This window comes from Eretmochelys imbricata, chromosome 7 (assembly GCF_965152235.1).
Source record: "Eretmochelys imbricata isolate rEreImb1 chromosome 7, rEreImb1.hap1, whole genome shotgun sequence".
Classification (NCBI taxonomy): domain Eukaryota; kingdom Metazoa; phylum Chordata; order Testudines; family Cheloniidae; genus Eretmochelys; species Eretmochelys imbricata.
The window spans coordinates 73182121-73209989 of record NC_135578.1 but is presented as its reverse complement, the minus strand read 5'-3'; the positions used below and the strand labels follow the sequence as shown (position 1 = coordinate 73209989).

The 27869-nt window shown below is 40.8% G+C and overlaps 1 protein-coding gene across 1 annotated transcript in view; it reads right to left on the bottom strand.

Annotated features, from left to right (window-relative positions):
• WAPL (WAPL cohesin release factor) overlaps nucleotides 1–27869 on the bottom strand; it is a 128759-nt gene that overhangs the window by 58612 nt on the left and 42278 nt on the right. Inside the window, exon 3 of the mRNA XM_077821433.1 lies at nucleotides 6687–7730. Coding sequence (XP_077677559.1) covers nucleotides 6687–7730 — 1044 coding nt within the window. The remainder of the gene's footprint in view (nucleotides 1–6686; nucleotides 7731–27869) is intronic.

Here is a 27869-nt window from a genome sequence, read left to right as displayed (position 1 = left end):
ACAATTATTTTTTGAAACTGCTCGAGACGACAATGCAGCATTTAAACATTTGCCAAAAACCTGATGTTAAGGTTTTAGTTTATACTTGTTATAGCTTGAGAAATCAAATTTCTACCCAAACACTCGCTCAAGATCTATACTTGAAAAGGTTAACTGATCTTGAAAGAATTTATACTGTTTCTAACTGGTTGCTAGGATAGCAGAACTAAGTTCTTTATAAAGCTAATATTTCACAAGATAAATGGAAGTTATATTGGAAAAGAAATGGAGTAAATCAAGATGGAAGTCAATGTTTTTAAAGTACATTACCTTGTAATAGGTAAAGGTTGGAAACAAAAATGTATACTACTGGATTAAGAGTGACCATTTCCAGCCCTCAGAGTTCACACACCAGACCTTAAAACTGACAGTGGCCTTTTATATTGACAGCTTTTTTGGCACAGGTATGTACTGTATAGTAATCTCACACCTCAGGATCATGCAACTTTATAAGTTAGTCATCAGTCTGAAGCTTTGTATAAAATTGCTTTAATTAAATTCACCTTTGTACAAATTTATGTTCATACCTCACTTCTGAGAGGAATGTAAATATTACTCAGAAGTATAGTGGATATACTTTTGAATCTTTTAACTATTTCTAGTGGCATTCCCACTTAATATATACCTTGCTGGAAATAGGTGAGTAGTTTGCAGATGAAAGGAACCAGTTGGCAGTGGTCCCAGGGGTTCTCTTTTCAGTACATCCAGTCTCTGCTGCCCAGATCCCTCTGGTACTCAAAGTTTTGGTTGTAGATCTCCAAAATTAATTCATGTGACCCTGCCTTCTCTCCAAGATGGAGTCGACAGGAGAAAATAATTTTCATTTGTGTTGCAGGGTCCTAAGCATAAAGGCTTGGAAACTAGTCTGCATGTTCTTTGATTTGGTGCTACTCAGATGTTATCACAAACTTTATTTGGGAAGTGGAGGCAGGAACGCAACGCAAAATTAAACTCATGTTTAAATAAACAAAACAAAAAACAAAACTGATCATGGGTGTACTCCTAGTGAGCTACCCATATTTTAGAACTGTAATACATGTACATGCTAGATCAGTTGCTCTATAAAGTTATTTTTGCTTTTCCACACCCACACACCAACAAATATTGAACACTAGGCAATATGTTTTTCACAATACAGGTATCTGAACTCATTATGCCTGTAGAAACCATTAACATTTTCAGATGCTTTTTGTTACAATTTGAAAATTGTTAGGTTGATACATGCAATAGTTTCTTTAAATGTAATTTTATTTGAAACAGTTCTAGACTAGAGATCAAAGTCCTCCAGTAATATAATATGCTTTCATTATGGGGTAATAATCCAAAATCTTAAAATTTAGTAGTAGCCCAAGGGAATCAATGTGCCTAATGTGCCATTAAAAAACTGTACAATTGCCTAACAAGTGACAAATCAATCATAGCTACAGTCATAGAAACAAAAAAGTGGGCATGAAGCCTGCAGTGCTGCTGCTATGGCTGGCTCACGGAGCATGCACTGGATTTCATGCAGCAGCATTCCATGATAAGATATGTAAGGCATTTTATTATGGTCAGGCCTTCTTACCTTCTCTGTGAAATTACATAACCAGTAAATGGATCTGAAATGGTGTCAATTTCTTAGGTAATCCCACAATCTAACATTCAAAAGCAAGACAAGTACTGCCAAATTAGGTCATCTTAAAGATCCAACGTAGCTTCAAACTGCATTTAGTTGAACAGCAAGAAAAACTGACTGCTCTGCATTTCAGATCCCTTTCTCTAATTATCAAAAATCCAGCATATTAGTTTTGTATTGGTGCTCCATTACGAGCATTTTGAAATTTGTGATTTTTTTCACCCCACACTTCAAGATGACTTAATTTGATAGTATTCGGGGAGCCCACCAAGCTAGTGCCTGTCAGTGTCAGCAAATATAAGGAAACTTTTTCTGATCTGTCCACTGAAAGTTACTCTACATTTCTGACACCCGACTATCTATATTCAATATCTAAAACTGTGCATGTATACAGTGTGTTACACAAATCAGACTCACATTACGAATTATTTTGGCTGTGCACTGCAAAAATATCACACGTTTATTGATGTCTCAACTTCCTTTTCCCAAGGTGACCAAGTTTAGGGTTTAAGAAATGTCCGACTTTCCGCAGGTCATTTGACACCAAAGGCAAAAAACTTCCTTTGCTCTGCCCTTAGTTCTTATAGTTTGCAAACTGTTTATTTAGTAGCGCATCACCTCTCCCCCAGGTCTTCAGACAAATCAGGCACAATGCCTACCTTGGAACCATCCAAATCAAATTTAAATTAGGTCATCTTTACCCAGGAAAAGTCTCAACTTAGATATTAATTTTAAAAATATTCAGGGTTTTATAAACCAGAGACTGGAAGCCCGTGACACCCCCCGCCCCTCCAAGCTCCAAATATCAAACACCTAGCCATGAAACAATCTCTGAGAAAGCTGACAATGTTCTGAAGGTAAAAGGTCTTGAAGCGATTGGTGACCAATTTATGGAAAAGTCAGTATTTAAAAAAATCCTTAGCAACCACCCACCCAGCAAGCAACAAATTTTATTCTTTAATTGAACAAATTTGCAATAATTTTCCTGTTTTAGAGGAAGATTACAACTTTACAGTAACATTTAGAACTGGACTATTGGTCAAACAGCTTATTTCCTGAAGTTTCATCTTGATAGAAGGAAGTTTCTTCAAAGCATCTCACGTAGAAACATATTTATAATGTATGATTTCAATGTTACGTAAGGTCTATTTTCATAGGCTGTTTCCCTCACACTTCCTTGGAGAACTGTCCCGGGGAAAAGCGTGTCTTCCTAAATCTTGTGAAAGTGTGTTTCTCTTATTTTTTTGGTGGTCTGCAGGACCACTGCAATAGACAAATTTTCATAAGAAAATTGGGAAACTGGAGTATGGGGAAGAGAAAAAAGGATCTATAAAGGGGAACTCTTACAAAATATGGAAAATAAAAATTGAAAAATACTGCTATAGCAGGATTAGAACTTCCAAAACCTAAGAATTTTTCTTTTGTAGGACCTTGGGAAGGACAGAAGAAAATGAATAGAATAGGCATCATTTTCATTGTTTTCTACAGCATACTTAGTTTCATTTTACTCTTAATCTCAGAATCTGAAATGCTCCTTGATTAAGGCCTGCCTATCCTTGTGATTAATTGAAATTCTTCTTGGTTGAGAGACCATTCCCTTTGATTTTCAACCTGTGTAGCCAGTCTGTCCTGGTATTCAGCATTTTCTGTGCACAGCCTTGACAGAATCACGTTGTACTTTGGCCACTGAAATATTGTTGGGGTTTTGTTTGTTTTTTAACGTAGTGGAGTTTTGGTTCTAGTAGATGCAAACAATTTGCTTACTTTCTTGTAGGGGAAGTTAGTCAGGTAGTATCTTTGTTTTGCAATTTTGTAGGACTGCAGTTGGGAGTTGTCAGGGTTCCTTCCCCACTCTAGGGTACAGATGTGGGGACCCGCATGAAAGACCCCCTAAGCTTATTCTTACCAGCTTCGGTTAAAAGCTTCCCCAAGGTACAAACTTTGCCTTGACCTTGAACAGTATGCTGCCACCACCAAGCATTTTAAACAAAGAACACGGAAAGAGATCGCTTGGAGACTTCTTTCCCCAAAATATCCCCCCAAGCCCTACACCCCCTTTCCTGGGGAAGGCTTGATAATCATCCTCACCAATCTGTACAGGTGAACACAGACCCAAACCCTTGGATCTTAAGAACAATGAAAAAATCCATCAGGTTCTTAAGGAAGAATTGTAATTAAAGAAAAGGTAAAAGAATCACCTCTGCAAAATCAGGATGGAAAATACTTTACAGGGTATTTAGATTCATAACACAGAGGTTCCCCCTCTGGGCAAAACCTTAAAGTTACAGAAAACAGGAATAAACCTCCCTCTTAACACAGGGAACATTCACATAAAACAAAAGAAACTAATCCGCCTTGCCTGGTTTACCTATACTGGTTGCAATACTGGAGACTTGGATTAGGATGGGTTGGAGAAGATGGATTTCTGTCTGGCCCCCCTCAGTCCCAAGAGAGAACAAACAACGAGCACAAACAAAAGCCCTTCTCCCCCCTCCCCCTACGATTTGAAAGTATCTTGTCCCCTTATTGGTCCTTTGGGTCAGGTGCCAGCCAGGTTAGCTGAGCTTCTTAACCCTTTACAGGTAACAGGATGTTGCCTCTAGCCAGGAGGGATTTTATAGCACTGTATACAGAAAGGTGGTTACCCTTCCCTTTATATTTATGACAGGAGTGAAAAAATTTTTCTCCATCCTGATGTTAGACTGCCTTTTAATCAGACTATTTTGGGCTGCAACTGAAGACCTGGACACAAGGGAATTCTTATTTGGGAGTGAAAGCACAGATACAAGATTCCAGGCTTACAGCAACTGTGGAGTGCCTCAGGGTTTGGAAAATGTTGCTATGGAAAGGACAAGAATTTGGAGCCTGGAAGATTTTTATCCCTTTTTGTGTTTTTGCCCTTAGGTGGACCAATTCTTCAGGTACACAGGTGAACAAGAGTAACATCTGGAAGGGACTTGATTCAGGGAACTTTCTGATTCACTTTGAATCCTTTTTGGAATAATATGGCCTGCTTATAGTCTTTTGTACACTGGAAATCTGATTTAAGATAGGAGGAATTTTAGAAACCTTTAAATTTGTATGACTGAATGTAAGCTTTTTTCTTCCCATCTGTCAACATTCAGAATAAATTGAAAGGAATAGTGCATTTCCACTTAGCCTAAATGTTATTCTAAGAATATTTTCTAGGGTTCTGTAATTTGCCACAGATTTTTGTTTGACGTCTTACAAAAACAATGGGATATATGTTTAGACAGATCAGGAACCAAGTTGGAGCATGGCAGAGGTGTTGCATGGGTTCTGTATTGAGCCAGATTCCATTTTTAAATATGCTGTAAACTTGGGTATAAATTCAACACTGCTGTGAACTGATGGTAGTATTTAAACTCTCACTGATGCCAATGGGAGTTTTGCACCAAGACAGGATGGAATAGAGCCTTTATGCAGTAAAAGGACATTTTCCCCCAGTACCTTATTCTTTCAGTGGCAAAGTATGTTCACCTTTAGGGCAGAAACACCAGTGGTCCTATCTTTCTTCCTCTTTCACCTTCCTGTTTATCTCCCTTACATTCTTCCCTCTGTATTTCATTCCCTGTAACAATATTCAGTTCCCATGTCCCACTGGGATTCACTCCCATCTGCTTCTCTCTACTAAAATGATCAGTAATGGCAGTGCTAAAGCTCACAAAGTAACACTAGGCATTAGAGTTAATATCTTTATAAGATGATAGTGCTAAGCAGTGCAGTTCATATTTAGTGCTTGAAGGAAAAACTAAACCAAATTCTTGTGAAATTCCAAGGGTTCTGGGATCTTATGTTGTCTCCTTCTGTGGGTTGGAGGTGAAAGACACTCCACTCCCACCCACACTTGCTAAAATGTTTGACATCTCTAGGAGATTATGACCCTGAAGATTCAGGAAGGAAAAGGCTGACTGCTCTGAGTTCTGGAAAATGCATATAAATGTCTTAGGGTCTGCCGGATGCCAAGCTTCCTGAAACATGTCAGGTCTCAACTGTGCTTCTCATTCTGTCAAAGTCTATTTTTAAGAGAGATGAAATAACATCCCTTGATTATATTCTGTGGATGAGTCCTCCTTTTCAGAGGGCTGTCTAAACAGTAAGGGTGCATCTGATTGTCCATGTCTTTGGAATATTTCAACCTATCAGCAAAAAACTTTAAGCTTGACGAATTTAAGCTTGTTCATCAGATGAGGCCATAGACTATCACAGAGACAGCCTGGTTTTCAAAAAATGACTGACACCAGGGAGTGCTCTCCAAATCATAACACAAACAATGAAACTATTTTTTTTGTATGTGGGGAAAAGGGAGATACCAGCTCAGGCACAGAAACTGGGAACAGAAGCATGAGCCCTTTGATCTCCAGTAGGATGATCTGAACAGATTGCTCAAACAATGAAAAAAACAAGCTGTTGATACTACGGACGTTCCCTTACTACTCCCTCAAGTCTCCCTCCCTTATTTCTCAATGTAGCATGAGTCTGGTAGGAGGAAAGAACAAGAAAATTCAAGTTTTTTGGTTCTGAGCTCAAAATTTGAACCTAGATTCATAAATTTTAAGTCCAGTAGTGACCATTTAAATGGACCTCCTGTGTAGCACAGGCCACAGAATTTTACCCAGAACATTTTGCCTCGAGCCCAATAACTTGCAGCTGAATCAGGGCATCAATAGAAAGACCTCTGCCTTCCAAGCATGGAGACAGAACAGTGGGAAGGTGACATGGTTGCATTATGGTTTACATACCAAGTAATGAAACCTGTTTTCAGTAGAAAGAGGAATCTTTTCCTCTGGCATGAGATTAAAAGGAAAATAAACCATTTTTTGTGATAATTATGGAGCAGTAGGCACCCATGACAGACCAGCAGAAACGAAACTCCTACATTTTTGAACTATTGAGTACTGTAATTCAAGAGATTAAGAATCTTAAGGATATCATAATTAGGTTACAACAATTAAAAATTAAGTAGACTTAAGCCTTGAAATCTTATCAAATCCAGAAGAATATTGCTTACCTGCATTAGTGCTCAACTGGGTGTCCTGGGAAAAATTCTCATTGCCATCAGAACTGGACTGAAATGAGGAAGATGGTGCTGTTCTATTTCGTTTTTTGTTAGATTTCCTTTCTGCTAACTGCCAGTCATCTTCATCATCCTCACTTTCACTCAAGTCATCAAACCCAAAGTATTTAATTTTATAATTGGAGCGTCCAGAGCTTTTAGAGCCTCCTTCATCTCCCCCACCCTCATCGTGGTCTTCAAACCCAAAAAACTCCAGTTTGACATCCTTTTTGGATTTTGTATTGCTAGGTCGAAACCTAGTTGTAGTCTTGGTAGTAGCAATGTCTGCTTTCTTTCTTAGACGTCCAGCCTCTCCCAAGTCAGTAGGAGCTGCTGTAGTGAATTCGTCAATACGTTCCATTGTATCCTGTATAGTAACATTACAAACTGACAAGCAAGATGGATGGAGAACAGTGTAGTCTCTAGTACGCCCAACTGTCCCTCTAAAACTGGTCCCACTACTCAAAACAGCTTTTCTTGCTGGGTTCACACCATCATTATTTGATTCATTATTTGCTTTGGATAAAGACTGACTACTGCCATCCATTAGCTTATCAAAATTTGTTGTCCCCTGTTTTGCCTTGTTGGATCTACAATATGTCCTGCAGTTGCTTGGCCTAAGAACAGTTTGCACAAGTTCTTCACTAATGGCTTCCTTTGGATTTTCCATATCTTCTTTATCAAACTCTTCATCCTTGTTCTTAATTTCTGAGAAATGTTCACTATCAAAATCTAACATATACTCTCCAGTTGTGGAGTCTTCAACTTCATCCTCCCATTCATACAAATGAGTTCTTAATGGCCCCTTAGTCTGAGATATTTCTGATAGAGAGTCTGAGCTTTTTCCAATACGGGAGTCCCAAGAGTCAAGAAAGTCCTTGGTTTCTATGTTGTACCCAGAAATGTCTGTGGTTTCAGCATTGGTTTCACTACTGTCTTCGGCATTCTTGTAGATGAAGTGACTGTTCTTATTATCTTCACTAAAATTCTGTATTTTATCTACAAAAAAAAAAGAGGGAAATTAATATAAGTAATACAAATAGAGCCATGTTATAACCATCAACTCCAATACTACCTTAAATCAGACTTGTCTCAGTTCAACAGAGGGAATTCTCAATGCTCACTGGCACATAAAAAAAGTAATAGTCTCAATGAAATTATCCAAAAATTGATTTGTAAGAATTTAAAGCAAACTTAAGATTTAAAATATATTTCAGAACTTAAACATACATATATACAAACTTTTCCGTTTTTCTGCAGCAAAATCCTTTCCCCATGACACTGATCTAATGAGCAGTTTCCTAATAGAATAATTTTGCCAACTTCAAGGTTAGCTCTCTGCCTAAGGCTCTTGTAATTAAAAGAATGTTTAAAAATCCTCTTTGTAACTACTCAACCATTTCTACAACCTAAAGAAAAAAAGGAAAATCAGTAATAAATCAAGTTCAACACAGTTAGCGATGAATGCTCAATCTCACTATTTTAAATTAAACTAAACTCAAACATTAGAAACAGAATTTCATTTACAGTAGAACCTCAGAATTACAAACACCAGAGTTATGAACTGACGAGTCAACACCACATCTCATTTGGAACCGGAAGTACACAATCAGGGAGCAGCAGAGACAAAAAAGGAAAATACAGTACAGTGCTGTATTAAACAAACTGCTAAAAAATAAATAAATAAAAGGAAAGCAGCATTTTTCTTCTGCATATTAAAGTTTCAAAGCTGTATTAAGTCAATGTTCAGTTGCAAACTTTTGAAAGAAACACCATCATGTTTTGTTCAGAGTTAAGAACAAGCTCCATTCCAGAGGTGTTCGTACCGGAGGTTCTACTGTCGAATCAACTTAGTTTTGCACATGAACATGTTTCTGTCCATATACCACTGAACTATCTTATGAAGATAAATAAGGGATTAAGAGTGGAGAAAGGGAACAATCCTAGAGGAGTTTCTAACAATGTTACAAAAAACCACCTTCATCCGACTCCATGAAGATAAACAAGAGAAGATTCATAATTTGTTCTTCAGAAGTTTAAACTTTGATTATAGGAATTCACCTCTATGTATCTTGAAGAGAATTTAGAATACATGAGAAGATATGTTGGGTCCTAGACTTAACACTGACCAGATAACACTATTCAACACACACACAAACAGTCTTTGTCTACACTGAATGTTGAGGTGTGACAAATTTTGTATTAGTTAACATCTTGTTTATGATACATGCTCTCTGAAGTGTGGACAAGCTCTATGTATGGTAAAGCCGAGCAAAATGAGGCTCCAATCTTGGCTGTAGCCTTTAAGTGATATTGTAATGAAGTGGGAGAAGAAAGAAAGTTACTTTTGATTAAAGAACTGCCAAGTTATAATTATAGTAGGGCACCTGTGGCCATAATCTTCTTAATATACTATTTCCCCTCCTCCTCCCAGTTTGATCAAATACAAGCTTTCACTTTACAGTACAATAGCATACACATAACTGCAGTTATTTCAAATTCTGATAGAAGCGATACTTAGTATATTAAATGCCTTTAGATTTCAAGTTCTATAGAAGAACATTCATAATTTTGTTTCTGCACTCCTCTGAGAAATGTATTCTCTCCATTTTACAGTCTGTGAAGCTGAAACATGAGTTGCCTAGAGTAGTACTGGACATATGAACAGGATGCACTCTATGCCCCAGAACTATACATTTGAAAGCTTCCGGAGCAGGTCCATATTTTACTGAAACCCTTGTTTTCTGAAGATTTGCAGTGTTCTTTCAGTCACCGTGAGAAAACTGTGATCGCACTATAAAAATCAGTATTCAGCCAGCTTCTCATTCCAGGTTAATTTTATGTTAAAGTAACCAAAGGAGCTGATGAAGATGCTGGAACGAAATTGTGGGCATGGCAAGGTTTTGCTTCAAAGGGGATGATGAGCATTAACAAGGGTGGGGACAAAGGAGTAAATCTGGGCAGCTGCAAGCAAGGGGGGGCATATTGCAAGGAGCAAGAGGAAATGAGACAACACGGCACAGAAGAGGAACAAAACAGTATTAAAACCTTTGTACATTTTCTACTTTTGAATTAATCTACTATTTATGGTGCACTGCTCCATATTTTGGATTTAGACTATGATAAAGGTCACCTAGTTGAAAAGAGGTCTGAACTGTGCAATAGTGTTAACTAATCACAGTGCCATAAGACTAAAGTAGCCTAGATTGTGATTAAAGTAAACCCACTTGAATTCCTATTAAAAATCCAAGATATTCATAGAATAAAAATCAAACTTTTAAAATACTCTTGTAAAAAATTCAGGTCAACTGGACTTTCCTTAAAAGATTAGTATTAAATCTGCTCAAATGAAAGATATAAGAAATCTATAGTTTGATGTATGTGGAGCTCTCTTTGGACTTCAGGGTTTCCAATGACGAACACAGATGTAGTAAAGGCAGGGTCAACCTTATATCTTCATACACTGCTTCCAACCACTCGTCTTCAGCTTGTCTTTCCCTTCATACATCCTTTGTAAAATACAGTCAACTTAAAAAGAAATTTATCATTTCTCTCTGATTTCAATGATACTTGCAGTATAAGATTAAGAAGAAGGTATTTTCTAGAAAGATTTGTTGTTAATTCTCAAGTCACTGATGAACTCTGATGCTCTTAGCATACAAGTGTGTCAAAGCTTCTGGTTCTTCTGTGGGGATGGAAGGGTTGTTTTAAGTGAAACCTTAACTTTGGTTTTACAGGTTTTCCAAAGCTGAATTTTTCAAGGTGTTTTTCCAAGAAGAAAAGTAGTATATCTGCTCAACCTTACTTCAACTTTAAGTTGCTTGAGAACTTCATTTTTAAGTGTTTGAATTGATCAATGATAGAAAACCTCCTAGTCCTTACCTAGATGGTCTAGACCAGCATTTCTCAAACTGGGGTCTGTGGACCCCTGGGAATCCCTGAGGGACTCCAAGGGGTTCACAGGCCTCACTGAACAACTCCTCCCCCTCCCTATATCTCCCGGAGGCTACTGAAGCCAAACCGGGAGATCTTTAGGCACCGTAAGTCCAGTCGGGTTAAGGTAGGCTCCCTACCTGCCCTGGCTCCACGCCACTCCCAGAAATATGCCCCTGCAGCTCCTGGGGGGCACGAAATCTCTGCACGCTGTCCCCGCCCCAGTGCCGACTCTGCAGCTCCCACTGGCCAAGAACTGCAGCCAATGGGAGCTGCGGGAGCATGGAGACCCCCGACCCTTCCGCTTAGGAGCTGCTGCCAGAGAGATGTGCCAGTGGCTTCCAGGAGCCACCCAAGATAAGCACATTCCAGCTGGAGCCTGCACCCTCTACCACACCCCAACCCCAACTCCCTCCCAGAGCCTGTACCCCCTCCTGCAGCCAAACTCCCTCCGAGTCCTCACCCTACACCCCAATCGCCTGCCCCAGCCTAGGAAAGTGAGTGAGGGTTGGGCAGAGTGAGTGACTGAGGAAGGGGGGATGCAGTGAGTTGGAAGAGGTGGGGTGAGGACGGGGTTTTGGGGGAAAGGGTGGAGTGGGGGCGGGGCCTGGAGCTGAGCAGAGGGGCTTGAGGGTCCCTGAAAATTTTTAAATCAAAATGGGGGTCCCTGAGTTGCTAAAGGTTGAGAACCGCAGGTCAAGACCACATGGTCGTGTAAAGTTAAAATGTTTGCATTTTGTAAATTAGAAACAAAGAAAATATTTATGACAAGCAGACAAAGGGGTAGCTAATAAAAGAGGCAGGAATTAGTACATTACATATTTGTAATAAGTACTGAACAAATTTCAGAACTAAACTTCCAAGATGGGGGTCCTCAACCAAAAGCATTCTTTCCTCCAGAGCCATACAAAACTAGGGACTCAATGTGAGATTTCCTGTAAGCCATGGATGCTGTTTTAAACACACATTCTGGCTAGTGGGAAGGCACTGTTTTCACCCCCCTCCCCAACAGAAGGGGGATGTACTGTTTCCACTACCACCCCCTCGTTCCCCTGCCAGGAGAGGAGCACAAGCTTGCCCGGCCAGGAAAGCCGCCACCTGCAACGAAGCTGCCTAGCTACCTCTGGAACCTGGCCTGGAGCGTGAACTGCTGGAGCCAGAGTTGCGCTTTGTTCAGAGTTACAAACATTTCAGAATTATGTACAAGCTCCATTCCTGAGGTGTCTGAGGTTCTACTGTACTTTCCAGATAGGAAGAGTAACTTCAGATAGGCCTCAGATTTCAGAGCACAGGCTCTCAACATGAAGCCTCCCCCACCCTAATATTAATTAAAAGGAATTCCCCGAAGAGGTTTTCTTGTAAGTGGCTCCTCACCTTGGTACACCAGAGCCTGCCCGTGATCCCATCCTAACTGCTGCAAAGACCATTTTTTCCACACCGCTGGAAAGACAGAGAGCCACCGCAATTATATTTAGGCAGTTCTGTATTATAGCATTTTTACTCATGGGATAGTCACTGACAGCTATATTCTGCCACCTGTAGGTTAAGGTTGCTCAACACTTCCCATTAGAAGACCTTGTTTTCAGTTTACTCCTGGGGGGAGAATTCTGCACCATTGTACGCACGCAGAATTCATGTTTCCTGCAGATTTCTTTGCTTCCCCGCAGAAAAATGACTTCTGACAAGGAAGCAAAGGGAAGCTGCGAAAGCAGTCACACGCCCCTTCCCAGTGGTGCGGGCATGTCGTTTTGCACACCTACTGCAGCTGGTAGAGAGGTAAACCACTGCGGAGTCCCTACACCTGAACCACCCGATGAGCCCCCCGTACTCCCACTCCACCACACACCACTCCCCCAGCACCCAGAGCCCTCCAATGAGCCCCAGATATCCAGACTCCCCCTGCTGAGCCCCAGCCACCTTCACTGGACCCCCCTGCCAAGTGCTATTCCCCTTGCACTGAGAAACCCCCCCGCAATAAGCCCCTGTGCATCCAGATCCCCCATACACCCAGAACCACCACTAAGCTGCCTGCACCCAGATTACCCCACACAGAACCCTCTCACTCCATACCTGGATCCCTGCACCCTAAGCCTCTCCACACTTGGATCCTGCCAGGCTGAGCCTGCCTGACTCCTGGATAAAGAGCCAGGGCTGGGCTTGCGCGTGACACTCTGAATTCTTGCTTGCTATCTTGGTTGGCCTGGCCTGGCGGTGCACGGTCCCAAGGTGTTTTTGGGGAGGCCCAGCCCTTGCACTGTGTCAAAGTTGAGTGCAGCCTCACTGCCAAGTCTGTGTCTGGAGGAGGGGCTGCAGGGTGATCACCCACCTCCGTGCAGCCAGTGGTCTGTGCTCCCCACTGCCATGCTGGAGCCTCCATATTGATTTATTGACAAAATATGCAGAAATTTGCAGAATTTTAAAATATTGTGTGCAGCATTTTTTTTTTAAACAGAATTTTTAATTTTTTGGAGCAGAATTCCCTCAGCACTATCAGTTGCTCCTAACTTGCCAAACTTTAGCCATTCAAGCTGAAATCTGCAAGGGTGGGGGTATGTCTCTGGCTGAATATTTCTGAAAGTTTTGGCAAATAATTTAGACATGACAGATGAGATTAGTAGCATATACATGGTTTTGTCCATGTTAAAAAAATATGTACAGCCGTTTTGTTCAGAAACCGTAGTAGCTTCATGCTTTTGGACGAGGACTTGAAATCTGACAAGGGAGTATCTCCGGAGTCAAGGAGTACATTTTGTTGTTATTCTCATAACTGCCATAAATGATCCTTATGGGGGGAAAAACTGATATATGCTTAGTAGAATCTTGATAAGAGTTTGGAAGCAAAACTCAAAAAAATCCATCTGCAATGACCACACAGCTCTTGCATACCAATCAGATTACACAAGCATCACCACTAGAGTGACTGGGCATACTATATACTGGCGATGCACAGGCTGAGCAGGATTATCCTCACAACTGTTGCTCCCAACTGTGGACTACTGTGGCACCAGACACAGGAAGTGGGGGCAAGGAGACTCACCTGGGCTCTCAATGCTTTCCCTACTGGTGCCCAGACATCAAGGAGGCAGAAGAAGCCTGAACTGAATGCCAAGAGGACAAGTTCTAGGCCTGAGGGAAGATGCGGTTTGTGTGTGAACAGTGGTGGTGGGAGTATGTTGGGACAATGAGCTTAAGGCCAGAAGTAGAGAAGACTGATCAGATGAGAAATAGAAGGGAGCGGGGTAGAGAACTGGGTTAGGCTGGAGGGGATGAGAGCACAAGAGTCTGGAACGGAACTCAAGATCTCACTATTCCACTGCTGTCACCAAATATCTATGTAACCCACTAGCAAAGTGTCTCTCTCACCCCCTTCTTGTGCTGGTCCAATTTACAATTGCTATCAATGACTCCATTAGCTCAACCGGCCGAGATGTGTGTGGTGGATCCAAAGGTTCCACACCTGCTGATGACTCAGCTGCATGTCAATGGAGCTCACATATCTACATAATGAAACTTGCTATTTCAGTTTGCTTTTTCTAAAGGTTAGGATACTATACACAAAATTTATATTAAAAGAATATTAAGGTCACAAAGTCAAGCATTCAAAAATTAAGAAAAAAGCCAGAATTAAGGCTGCTGTGCAACTTGTGACCCTAGTCTCTGATCTAAAGAGGTGCCGATTACTCACTGCAAGAACTGTTCAGAGAGCTGCGCTTTCAACATTTAAAAAAAAAAAAAAAAGAAGAGCAATAGCATGCTAAATACTCTGAAAAAAATCATGTCCTTGGCTCAAATTGGTGGAAACTTGACTTGAGTCTTCGTGCCTCAGATCCCCGTTGTAAAATGGCACTATCACCGCATCAAACTTGTCTGTAGTGGAAATAATTTAATGTTTGTGAAGCACTTGATCATTACAGTAATGAGTGCCTCAGAAAAGCCTATGAGAAAAATCAATTGTTTTGTATTCAGGGGAGGCCTGAGTGGTGTGCAGTCTGTAAAAGCATAGAAAAGATATGTGAGCATGTTAATTAAACACCACAATAATCCATACATATACAAGGGTTGAATTATGGTTGCACAAGCAACTTTAATTCTAGCATTTTCTAACTTTCCAGTGCTTGATTTGCAACCTTAACATTCTCTCCATTTAGCGGGGTGTGTGACTCAAAGAAATAAATGAAGTGCTTAGAATTAGCAAGTCTTGTCTTAAAAAATGATATTTAACATAACCCTGATTTAGCCCTCATCCACATTTCTGGGGTAATATTGTATCCGATGAACATATATGTGCTGTGTCTCATGAACTAGTGCCCCTCAACCATGCTATTTTGGGACACAGACATATAGGTACAGGTACACAGTTGGCCAAAAAATAATCTAATTTAGCATAAAACATTTTTTCCTGTATCAAAGAAGTATGTGGGATTCCAATGAACCCAAAGATGTTCTGTTATCCTGTATTTTTAGTAATTCTATGTACACATTTACTGATAGGGAGTATCTTATATTGTAATAGTTAGCATATGCTAAATTGACAATAGATTGCAATGACAGTGGCTGCTACATAAAGCAAGGTAGAAGGTATTCCACTGACGCTGATCCTTTGAAGTCTGGTCTTGTTAGGTATGAAAACAGATGGTTTTATTGGCCTAACATTCTTGAGGGGATTTTCTGTCTAACTATTATGCTCCAAACATTGCAGACTCAAGAGGCACTTGAGTGGATTGTGTGTGTTGTGCAATCTAAGATGGCGAACAGGCACAACATTCTGCTTCTGACCTTATAAAAGTGATTTGCAAGTCTCAACGCATGTTGCCGTATGTTGAAAACATATTAGATGATACTGACTTTGTGCCAGATCATGTCAAGAGTTGAGAAGGAAGACTATAATTCCATTGATTGTTCATCAAGTTTGTTTTCAGACAATGAGGAGTCCGCGTTTAGCCCTGTTAAAGAACTGGAATAACTTCACCAGTATTCAGCTTGCTGAAGATCTACTCAACGAAAGTTTAACCTATGCTGGAACAATCCAATAAAAAAAGCCAGATATACCCAGTAAGATGCAACCTCATCACAGCAGGGAAAAACTCATCAGTGTTTGGTTTTCCTTGGCCACTCACTCTGGTTTCCTAAATTCCAAAGGACAAAAATCGGTAATTATGCATTTGACAATGCATCATGCCAAGACTACAGGAGACAAAAACCCCACAATTCTCCACTACAATGACATTAAAAGTGGTCTTGATAACATTGATCATCTTGCAAGGATGTATTCCTGCAGATGCAAGGGAAGTAGATGGTTCTTTTCTTCAACATGCTTGATGTTGCTGACATTACCAGGTTTCATAATTTGGGTCAGCAACAACCCTGCCTGGCATCATATTCGATCAAGACAAAGAAGCAGCTTGTTCCTGTCAATCAAGGAGAATGATTTTAGATGCACATATAAAAAGAAGAACCCTTTATATCCATCTTCTCACCATGCCCATCAAAGCAGCACTTTCTTCCTGTGGCTACCATCGAAAGCCAGACACCATGGTAAGGCTTTTAATCCTGTCTCGCATATCCTTTTCATTAACAAACTAGGGAAATACAACCCAGATGGTGTTACCAGATTTGCCAGTTACTTTGGGGTACGCTCATTTATTAGGGTTACTCCTCCGGGAGGGGAAGGGGGGTCCTGTAATTATATCAATGTACTCCTCTCACTTGTGTTTTCATATGGAGCTCCACTTCTCCCTTCTGCAAGTCTCCTCTCAATGGAGCTATCTTGCAAGACCTAGGTTCCCCAGGGATGGTTTCCTCCAGGCCCAGAATGAATGAATGAATGAACGAACGAACGAGAGAGAGAAGCAACCAGCTTAAACATAGAAGTTACTGAATAATAGTGATAACCACACAAGGAGAGCCTAAACATACATAACAGTTACATTATTAAAAGGTTACAAAAGTCATATACAGAAAACTATACCTACCTGCGGTAGAAAAGAAAACAGAAAGAGAGAGAAAGCATGCTGGGATCTCACCACTCCGTGAAACTTCAACTTTCAGGAGTCCCAGGTGATGGTGGTAGCTCAGGGTTCTAAGCACTGGAGACAGGCAGAGCCCCCAGCACGATCAGACAGGAGAAGACGAAATCCCAGTGGAACTGATGCAGAGTTGGATCCATGCATCAGAACACTTACTTGAGCATGGGCAGGGGTTTTTTGTAGGGAAACAACAATGGTTCAAGGGAGAACACTAGATTTGTTTTTTGGGAAACTGATGACTCAAGGGTTTTCTGTAGGCTAGAATAGGGGTGGCCAACCTGTGGGTCCAGAGCCATATGTGGCTCTTCAGAAGTTAATATGTGGATCCTTGTATAGGCGCCGACTCCAGGGCTGGAGCTACAGGCGCCAACTTTCCAATGCGTTGGGAGGGTGCTCACTGCTCAACCCCTGGCTCTGCCACAGGCCCTGCCCCCACTCCGCCCCCTCCCCAGAGCCTGCCATGCCCTGGCTCCTCTCCCTCCCCTGCCAGAGCTTCCTGCACACCACAAAACAGCTGATCAGAGGGTGGGGGGAGGCGCTGATCGGCAGGACAGCCAGTGGGCAGGAGGCGCTGGGAGCAGGCCAATGCTCAAACCACTGAGCTATCCCTCCCCCCCAACCAAGTTGGTAACAGGGGAGTGGGAGTTTGTAAGGGAAATTTGGGGAATGGTGCGGTGGGGAGGGCCCTCCCACTGGAATTTTTTTTTTCCTTAACAGGAACTTAGGAGGGAAGGATATGACAGCTACAGAGGCACCACAGCAGTAGTGACCAGAAGAATGGAAGAGACAGTGAAGATGACTGGATGCAGAGGCTACACGACGTGCATTCTGTTGAGTTCAGAGAAGGATTTTGAGTGGATAATGAAGGAAAGAAAAGAGAAGGCTGAAGGAAAAACCTGAGACTTGCAGATGAACTCTGGACAAGAGAACTAAAAGGGTGAACTGCTGGATGAAGAAAGTGGCCTGTGGAAGCATATGATAAGAACAAGACAGAGGAAGTGACCAGCTAGTGAATGAGAAATATATCTGAGGAAGAGGTTTGTCAAGTTGGAAGATGAAGAGGAGGCAGCAACAGAAGATGATAGAACAAGGAAAAAGAAAAGAGCAGCTAGTCCTAGAAGAAGCAGGGAAGAGAATGGAGATAGCCAAAGTTCAGAGTCCTGAAAGAATAGAGGATGACTCTCAGAAGACTACAAGTAAGAACAGAACAGAAGACAAGATGACTTGCAATCAGAAAGAACAGAAGGAGGAAGGCCTGAGAATCGTACCAACACCAAGAAAAGTCTGATCTCTATGACTGCGGACTCCCAGGACAGGCAAATCTATCACCAGAGTTGATTCTGAGAACAGATGGGTGTGTTATCAAGTGGAAGCTAATATATAGGATGTGACCCTGAGGCTGAAGACCATCCTAATGGGAACAGGAAAGAATTCACAGACTGTTTCAGAGTAACAGCCGTGTTAGTCTGTATTCGCAAAAAGAAAAGGAGTTGAAGTGAGCTGTAGCTCAAGAAAGCTTATGCTCAAATAAACTGGTTAGTCTCTAAGGTGCTACAAGTACTCCTTTTCAATTCACAGACGGTTGTTCATGTGGGAACAATGACACTGCTGGAGTCTCACCAGGATGCATCAAGGGAGACTATGCCAGGCTGGAGTACACACTTAAAAGAAATGGAGGCTCAGATCTTCACTGGAATTCTACCTGTTTCTAGAACAAGTGAACAAAGATGGAGACAATATTATGATGATCAACAGATGGCTCGGGCACTGGTGCTAGAAGATGGGCTTTGAGATGTTTAACGACTTGGAGGCATTCACGGACAGAGGATTGCTCTCATGGATGGACTCAACCTGAGTTGGGAGGGTTAACAGACTTCTGTGAGGTAGATTGACCCAACTGATGAAAAGGAATTCAGGAGAGATGATTGAGAGATGCTCATGTAATCTCTATGCCAGATTCGAATACTGAGCAGGAAGAATATCAAGTAAGAGAGGATACAAAAACAGAGGAAGCAACAGAGGATAGGCAAATGGACAACAGGAGGAAAGATAGTGCCAATATCAGTTTCAGAGTAACAGCCGTATTAGTCTGTATTCACAAAAAGAAAAAAGAAAAGGAGTACTTGTGGCACCTTAGAGACTAACCAATTTATTTGAGCATAAGCTTTCGTGAGTTTGCAAATTGGATACAGTTAACTTAGGCTTGAATAGAGACTGGGAGTGGCTAAGTCATTATGCAAGGTAACCTATTTCCCCTTGATTTTTCTTGTTAAACCCTGGATCTGTGCTGGAAATGGCCCAACTTGATTATCATACACATTGCAAGGAGAGTGGTCACTTTAGATAAGCTATTGCCAGCAGGAGAGTGGGATGGGGGGAGGTATTTTTTCATGCTTTGTGTGTATAAAAGATCTTCTACACTTTCCACAGTATGCATCCGATGAAGTGAGCTGTAGCTCATGAAAGCTTATGCTCAAATAAATTGGTTAGTCTCTAAGGTGCCACAAGTACTCCTTTTCTTTTTGCCAATATCAGTGACAGTAACAATCAACTAGGCAATACTGGCAGTAAAATGTACCTAATCTGGCGAGGAATCTGGGTGAGAAGAAGCACAAACTAAAATGGCTGTTCATTGGGAGAAACCTGGGTAACAAAATGAAGGCATTAGAACTACTGCTGCATGAAGTGAAACCAAACAACAACAGAAACATGGTAGAATAGTAATCATGCTTGGAATACAGGTACTGAAGGATATGTGTTGTTCTGAAATGAGACAAAGGTAAAGGTGCTGAAATAGCATTGTATATTAATGATGAGGTAGACTGTGGAAAAAAAAACAATCCATTTGGGTCAAAATCACTCTGGAGAAGAGTTGTAACACAGTTTCCACTGGGATAGTGCTTGAGGTCTGCTATAGACCCCCAAGATTGAAACTAAACACAACTAGAGACCTTTAATATTTTTAATTAAATAAATAGTACCACAAATTGTGAAATTATGGAAGACTAATTTCCCAGATACAGATTGGAAGACAAATGCTACTAATAATGCTAGGGATCAGACATTCCTGGATGCGATAGCCAACAGACATCTTCACCAAATAAAAAGTCACCAAACCAACAAGAAGTGATAACAATACTAAATCTAAAATTGTAAGTAATGAGGACCTCATAGAAGAGCGGATTGTTGAGGACAATCTTGGTTCAAATGAGCATGACCTATTCAGTTCGAACTAAATGGAAGAACAAACATAGATCTCAAGTAGGATCCTTGATTTCAAAAGTGCAAACTGAAAAAACAAACAGTTAAAGGAATTTGTTAGGGAAGTTGTCTGGACTGAAGAACTCAAGGATCTCAATGTGGAGGAGGCTTGGATTTACATCAAAGTTGCACAAACTTTCTGGAGCCTGTATCCCAAACAAAAGGGTGGGAAATGGTAGGGAAGGGCTCGCAGACCAAACTGGTTGAACAAGCCTCTCAAACAGATTAAGAGAAATCAGAAAGCCTACAAGGAATAGAAGAAGGAATCTATTAGCAAGGAAAGCTACCTCTTGGAGGTCAGAAAGTGTAGGGGAAAGTGAGAACTGTCAAGAGACAAGCAGAGTTGGACCTAATGAAATTAAAACCAATAGTAAAAGTGTCTTTAGCCACACAAATAAAAAGCAAACGGGGGGGGGGGGTGGTTGGAACTGGTAGGCACTAAGAACAGGGTGAAGATTAATGACAATCTAGGTATGACCCAATACCTAAAATCAATACTTTGCTTCAGTTTTTAGTAATGGTAATGCGACGCTATGGGACAGTGGCAAAGATTTTTTTAATGAATCTGTAACATCTGGGGTTGTACCTTATGACTGGAGTATTGCAAACAATAACCAAATGAAAAATAGTAACCCAGGAAACTACAGACCTGTAAACTTGACTTCAAATGTATACCAGGTCTTAGAACAGATTTTGAAAGGGAGCACTTAATAAGACAGAGGTAAACAGTAATTGGGATAAAATAAAATAAGATTTTACAGAAGGTAGATTGTGACAGACCAACCTGATCTCTTTCTTTGAGAAGACAGCTGGTTTTGTAGACAGACAGTATATGGAATCTACTTGGGTTTCAGTAGAGCAATTGATACAGTTCCACACAGGACATTTAGTTAAACTGAAAACCACAGGGTGTGACTTTGCACTACACTGCAATATGCTTTATGCAAAAGATCCTTTGTAAGGTGTCATTACAAACCTTATAATCTACTAAGTGTGGTCATCCTATTTGTTTGCAAGTATTATTTCTGTGTCTGAAGTTAGGAGAATAAGATATAAACTTGCATTAGTGACGTAAACATATAAAATGGAAGCCATTAAGGGTGCTTCAGAAATCAATGAATTGTAAATGGCTCTGTTTACTTGCAAACTTTCCTGTGTACATGTGGGCCAGCCCAGGAAGAATGGAGGCTGGGGTCTTACAGTGACATGTGACCATGTCACCTGATAATGAATTCCATCTTAAATCTGGTACTTTTCCATTTAGAAGGAAGGCTGGGGACTCAGAGACACAAAAGATTCCCGCCTTGTGCCAAAAGCTATAAAAGGGGATGGAGCAGGACAAAGGGAGGCCAGTCATGAGAAAGCCCCTGCTTAACACCTAAGATGTCTGCTGGAAATAACAAGGACCGTACTGGAGAAAGGATGGGGCCCAGACTAGGAATGAGTCTAGTCTGTGAAAGATGCTTATTAGAACATCTCTGAGGGAGAGATTTTACCTGTAATCAGTTTCTTAATGTATTAGGCTTAAACTTGCCTGTTTTTGCTTTATTTTGCTTGGTGACTTACTTTGGTCTGGCTGTTATTACTTGAAATCACTTAAATCCTACTTTTTATACTTAATAAAATCACTTTTGTTTATTAATGAACCCAAATAAATGATTAATACCTGGCGGAGGAAACAGTTGTGCATATCGCTGTATCAGTGATATAGAGGGTGAACAATTTATGAGTTTACCCGGTATAAGCTTTATACAGAGTAAAACGGATTTGGATCCCATTGGAGGCTGGGTGTCTGGGTGCTGGAGCTAGGTGACCTGCTGAGCTGTTTTCAGTTAATTCTGAAGCTTTGGGAGCGTGGACCAGATCCTGGGTCTGTGTTGCAGCAGGTTAGCATGTTTGGCTCAACAAGACAGGGTTCTGGAGTCCCAAGATAGCAGGGAAAACGTGCTCAGAGGTCATCTCAGCACCGCAGGTGACAGTCCCAAGGGGGATCTCTGGTGCCGAACCCGTCACGCAGGGATTAATTAATATGAGAATTGAAAGGTAGGTAAGGAACTAGTTAAAGGGGAGACTACAACAGATCATGCTGAAAAGTGAACCGTCAGCCTGAAAGCAGGTTACTAGTGATGCTCCTCAAGGGTCAGTTTTTGGATCAAATCTTACTTAACATCTTCATTATTGACCTTGGCATGAAAAGTGGGTGTGCGCTAATAATTTGTGGAGTACAAAGTTTGGAGGTTTTGCCAATACAGCATACAAGATCTGGATGATCTCGCAAACTGGAACAACAGAAATGTTCAGTAGTCCAAAGTGCCAGGTTATGCACCTCAGGACAAAGAAGAAGAATTTTTGCTATAAGCTGGGGTCTTACAATTGGAAGTGAGAGAGGAGGAGAAAGACCTAGATGTACTGATTGAACACAGGATGACTCAGCTGCAAATGTGATATGGCCATGAAAAAAATTACTGCAATCCTAGGAAGCATCAGGTGATGTATTCCCAGTAGAGATTGGGAAGTGTTATTACTCGGGCTGTCAAGCGATTAAAAAAATTATTCACGATGAATCACAAGATTAAAAAAAAAATCAATCCTCATTAATCACACTGTTAAACAATACTAGAACACCATTTATTTAAATATTTTTGGATGTTTTCTCTATTTTCAAATATAAGCTCAAGGCTGCGGGTTCTGGGCTTCAGCCCCCTGTGGAGCTGCAGGCTGGGGCTTCAGATCCCCCACTGCCAATGCCTCCCTTTTCACTCAGAGGTCTGCCATTAACACATTAAAAATGTGTTCATTCGGTTTTCAGTTAATCACAGGCATTAACTGCGATTAATTGACAGCTCTAATTATTACCATTAGACAGGGCACTGGGGATACTTCACCTAGAATACTATATGCAATTCTGGTCTCCCATGTTTAAGAAAGAAGAATTCAAACTGGAACAGGTGCAGAAAAGGGCCATTAGGATGATGAGAGGAATAGAGAACCGCTCTTAAAAAGAGAAGACTTAAGGAGCTTGGCACGTTTACACTAACAAAAAAGGCAGAAGAGATATACGACTGTGCTCTGTAAATACATTAGAGCAGTGGTTCCCCAAACTGGGGTTCATGAACCCCTGGGGGGTTCACCAAATGTTACAGGGGGTTCTCAAGAAAAAATTCCCTAATGGCAGATAGAGCTGTCCATAGGGACCCTGGACAGCACGAGGCCAGCAGCCCGGAGCCTTGGGGACTTCCAAGAGCTAAGCAGATCAAAGCAAGCATATCTATCACACTGAGGAGATTTAAACTTCAAGACTCCTTTTACGAAATAGAAAGGGAGGTGGATTTTTTTTGCTGTTTTTAAAATTAAATCGGCTGCTAGTGTTGTTTTTAAATTATTATGAAGAACAAGTTTAAGCTTTGTTGTAATGTGCATTGTTTGCCCGGACTGCTCAAGACCTGAATGCTTGGGTAGGAGGAACTCTGAATTGGCTTCATGATGTTTCACATTTGATACTCCTTGATGAAACATAGGAGTCAGAGGTGCCAGTACAGGGGGGAAACGAGGGTCATGTGCTGCCCCCACCTCAGCGGTACCCCCCACAGTGGGCCCTCCCCTTTTTTCCCCCTGCAGCGCCCCACTACACCCCTTTTTTCTACTGGCAACTCTGACAGGAGTCTTGTCTTATAACAGACTTAATCAAAAGTGACACAAGCTACAAAAGTGAGATCTTGGAAGAGTGTTGCTATTTTCATAATGTAATAAAAATACTGTAATAATAAATAATAATTAATAGTGTGTAATAAGCATGTCAAAAACAAATGTTATATTTCCAAGATCACTGCTTTTATAATTTATGTTGAGGTATGGGAGAAAATCCCTGGAAATATTCATTTTTAGGAGGGGGGTTCATGAGACTTAACATTTTAGTGAAAGGGGTTCACGAGTTATTAAAGTTTGGGAACCACTGCATTAGAGGGACAAACACCAGGGAGGGAGAGGAGTTATTTAAGTTAAGAGCCATTGCTGGCACAAGAACAAATGGATACAAGCTGGCCATCAAAAAGTTTAGATTTGAAATTAGATGAAGGTTTCTATCCATCCCAGGAGTCAAGTACTGGAACAGCATTCCAAGGGAAGTAGGTTTTGCATCCGCTAACTGGCTTCAAACTGAGCTTGGTAAATTTAGGACCATGATGGTATGAGGAGGTTGCCTACATTAGAATGTGGCCCATCCATGACTTTGAGTAGCAAATATCTCCAATAGCCAGAGACGAGGAGGGCTCTAAGTTACTACAGAGAACGCTTTCCCACATGTCTGGCTGGTGGGTCTAACTGATGACAGTATTTGGGATTGGGAAGGAATTTCCATTCACAGACTGCCAGAAACCCTTGGGTTTGTTCACCTTTGTCTGAAGCAGGGGGCACAGGTTACTTGGTGGTTTGAACTACAGTAAATGGTGGATGCTCCGTAACTGGAAGTCTTTAAATCAAAGATTTGAGAACTTAAGTAACTCAGCCAAAGGTTATGGGCCTGTTACAGGAGTGGGTGGGTGAAGTTCTGTAGCCTGTGACGCGCAGGTCAGACTAGATGATCATGATGGTCCCTTCTGGACTTTTAAAGCTATGAGCTCTCAAACAGAGCAACATGATTAAGGAATTTGATAATGGAAGCTTACACTATAAACATGTTTTAATTATTAATTTTTCCATACTTCACTACCCTTTAATTCCTTCTACTTATCCAGTTATTCTGCATTTGACAATTTTGTCAAAAGCCAAAGATGCAGAAACAGTTATGAGTACAAGAGCAAAAAGATGGTATATAAGAAATATCTGCAATTAAAAAGGAGTTTGAAAGCTAATGCATCACAGAAGTGAGGCATCTTAGCTCTTAGCAAGCATTTTAATATTTTTGAACACAAAAGCCATTCCCCTCTTTAGACCAGATACTGCATATTTGTGATCCACGTGTGGAAGGTCTATCCTGCAACACCAAGGTAAAGTACAGTAGTGCCTAGGAATCGCGAACAAGATCAGAATCCCATTGTGCTAGGCACTGTAGAAACAGAGTAAAAAGCAGTCTGACCAAATAAGCTTATAATCTAAATACACAAGGGACAAAGGATTGAGGAGGAAGGGCTATAACATACAAGCAAAATAAATGACTGTTGAGAAACTTCATGATAGTGCTATGTTTGTTGGTTTGGTTGAACAGTAATTAGCTAAACAAAGAGGAAGTGGAGGGGCGGGGTGAGAGGTGATCATAGTGTGTGTGTTTTGGTAACAGTTAAAGCAAACAGCCAATCAATAAAGAGGAGAAAATGTCCTGGGAAAAGACTGTAAAAGGTACAGTGCAGCTACCTGTCATACCTGCTGGCTGAGTTTCTGGGCAGTTCCTCTCAGCAGTCTTTGTCCCTGTGCTCACATGGCAGAGGCCCTGAGTTGGGGCGGGGCGCTCTCCCATGCACAATTCTGAGTCTCAGAGTGCTGGAGAGGAGGGAGGTCTCAGCCACCCGCCCACCATACATTCTGCAGCTGCTTCTCTCTGCTTCTGCTGGCTGAGTTTCAGGGTGGTCCCTTGGAAACAGTTTATCCCCAAGCTCACATTTCTAGGAGCCTCAAAATTTTTCTACAGTCATGCTTAATTCAGGATACAAGATAAATACCAATATTCAAACCACTTAAAAATTGTATTTTTATTTTTTTTCTTCCTTATCCTCTTACAAGCATATTGCCCCATTGATTTACCTCTAAAATCACTCTGTAGTCTAAATCCTTGTTTTGCAGCTTGCAATCCTTCTTTCAGAAAACTGGCTTAGATCTAACCTGAGAATTTTTTTTTTTTTTTTTAAAGTGAAACTGATTGTGAAGATGACCTGGAGACTAAACTTTAGAGGTCAAGAAAACAAAAAGCAGTTTAAGCTTCTCTAATCTACTCCAGTGTGACTCAACACGCATTGTGAGCAAATCATCCCTAGAAAAAATTGTTCCTTTTCAGTGACGCTGAAATCTTTAGTCTTCCTATTGAGAAAAGTATCCATAGGACAGTTGGCAAACTACTAGGAACAGGACTGAGATTAACTAAGACCAAAGAGCCAGTAACCAGTTGTTATGAATCACAATTTGAATCAAACATTTAACCTGGAAAGTCTCTATTGCTGACTCCTGAGGCATTCAGACTCCTCATTTCTGACAACATTTTAAGATACCTTCCTGACCAGTGATTTTTAAATTAACAGTTTTTAAAGCAAATGTCGCCGTATAAATTTAACTCTACTGAGAATTTTTCACACATATGGTACATGGTCTTGGTAAGATTGGGAGCCAGAAACAAGTAGGAAACTTTGGAACATTTCCCATGTGTAAGTAAGCCTTCAGTAAGCATGCAATGTATAGGGACACAAGCTGCAAGTCAAAACTCTCAATTCATACATTAAGTCCTGCAAGGCAATAGATCTATGCTTCCAGATCAAGTGTACAAGAAGCATGTATTCATCCATACAAAACAGGAATTCCTGCGTATCAGGAAAATAAGAGATGTACACCCTTAACTTGTAAGACTAAAGTCCTCGGGGCAGTTTATCTTTTTGAAGTGTTACCTAAAAAGCCTATGGATGATTTCAGCTAAAGAAATTAATATGAAACCGTTAATCACAAATTAATATGGTTATTCATGTACAAGCTTATCAAAAGTCAAACAAGCAGATATTAAAAGGAGTTTTGTAAAAAAAACAGTGCTAAAAACAGAAAACTAACAAAAGGCTGCCTGATCCCAGAAAAAGTAATGGAATATCAAGCTGATCTGTAACAGTTGACTTAGTTGCACATGCTCTTGATTCAGTGGCCAGCACACACACAGATGAGCACTCCTATATGGCCTGTTGCTATAATCCATCAAAGCTCCACTATGGACATAATGGACTTTATCATCCCTAATTTCTCAGGGCCTGAAGACATGAAAAAAGTCGGTTGTCAGTAAAAGAAACAAACAGGCAAAACATTCACGTTTACTTTTTTCAAGACATGGACAGGTTGACAGCCAATCCCAACTTCTAAAACCTTATTTTTATTAAAGGACGAAAGAAGAGGAGGTTGTTTTTGTTTTTAAAAGGGCAAGGGAAAACTGCTTTTCTGAACGTATCTTGTAAGGATACTCATCTCCCTAGTTCAAGACAGACAAGTATCCTAAGGTTATTTGGTCTTCAAGGACAGTATTAGCATGTTGACTTGCAGCCATCTCTCCACCCTCCCCTTTCCTCACCCCAACTAGCAATCTGGAATAACTCTCTGAGTTTAACCCCTATCTTTGGAACTTTCTCTTCTGAAGGGAAGAAGGTGAGCCAGTGACAACCCTACAAGAGAATATCTTCAGAGAAACAAAGTAAGTTCTCCTCTACATATAACATCTGTGCAAGACTGTCACTTCTGTAAGGTCAGTTGCTTGGGGAATTTGCCAAAAAAGATAACAAAACTGCACAAAGCAGCATAAGGGCAATGCCACAAAACAACATACTTCCTCATTCCCTACGTGTAGGCTTAAAATACCTCCCAGCAATATCAAGATTGATGTATCCAAACAGGATGTATTCAAAAATACAATACTCCTCCACCCCCTGCCACAGTAAGTTTAGCTAACTCACATATGGGATATTCTGAAAGAAATAAAACTTTAGGAAGAAGGATATATTAGTTTCCACTGCTTCAGAAAAGAGATTCCACAGGAATTAAACTCTAAAGATGAGATTCCTCACTTGAAGCTCAATCAAAACACCACCACTTGATAAACATATGGAGTAAGAACCATATGGCTACACTGTATGTGTCAGATGGAAAAATCCGGTATTGCTCTTCAAATAGTGTGTGCCTTGATATGGACTTCCAATTTAAGGCCATCCATTCTCTGAGAAATAAAGGGCAATTGAGGAGTTTT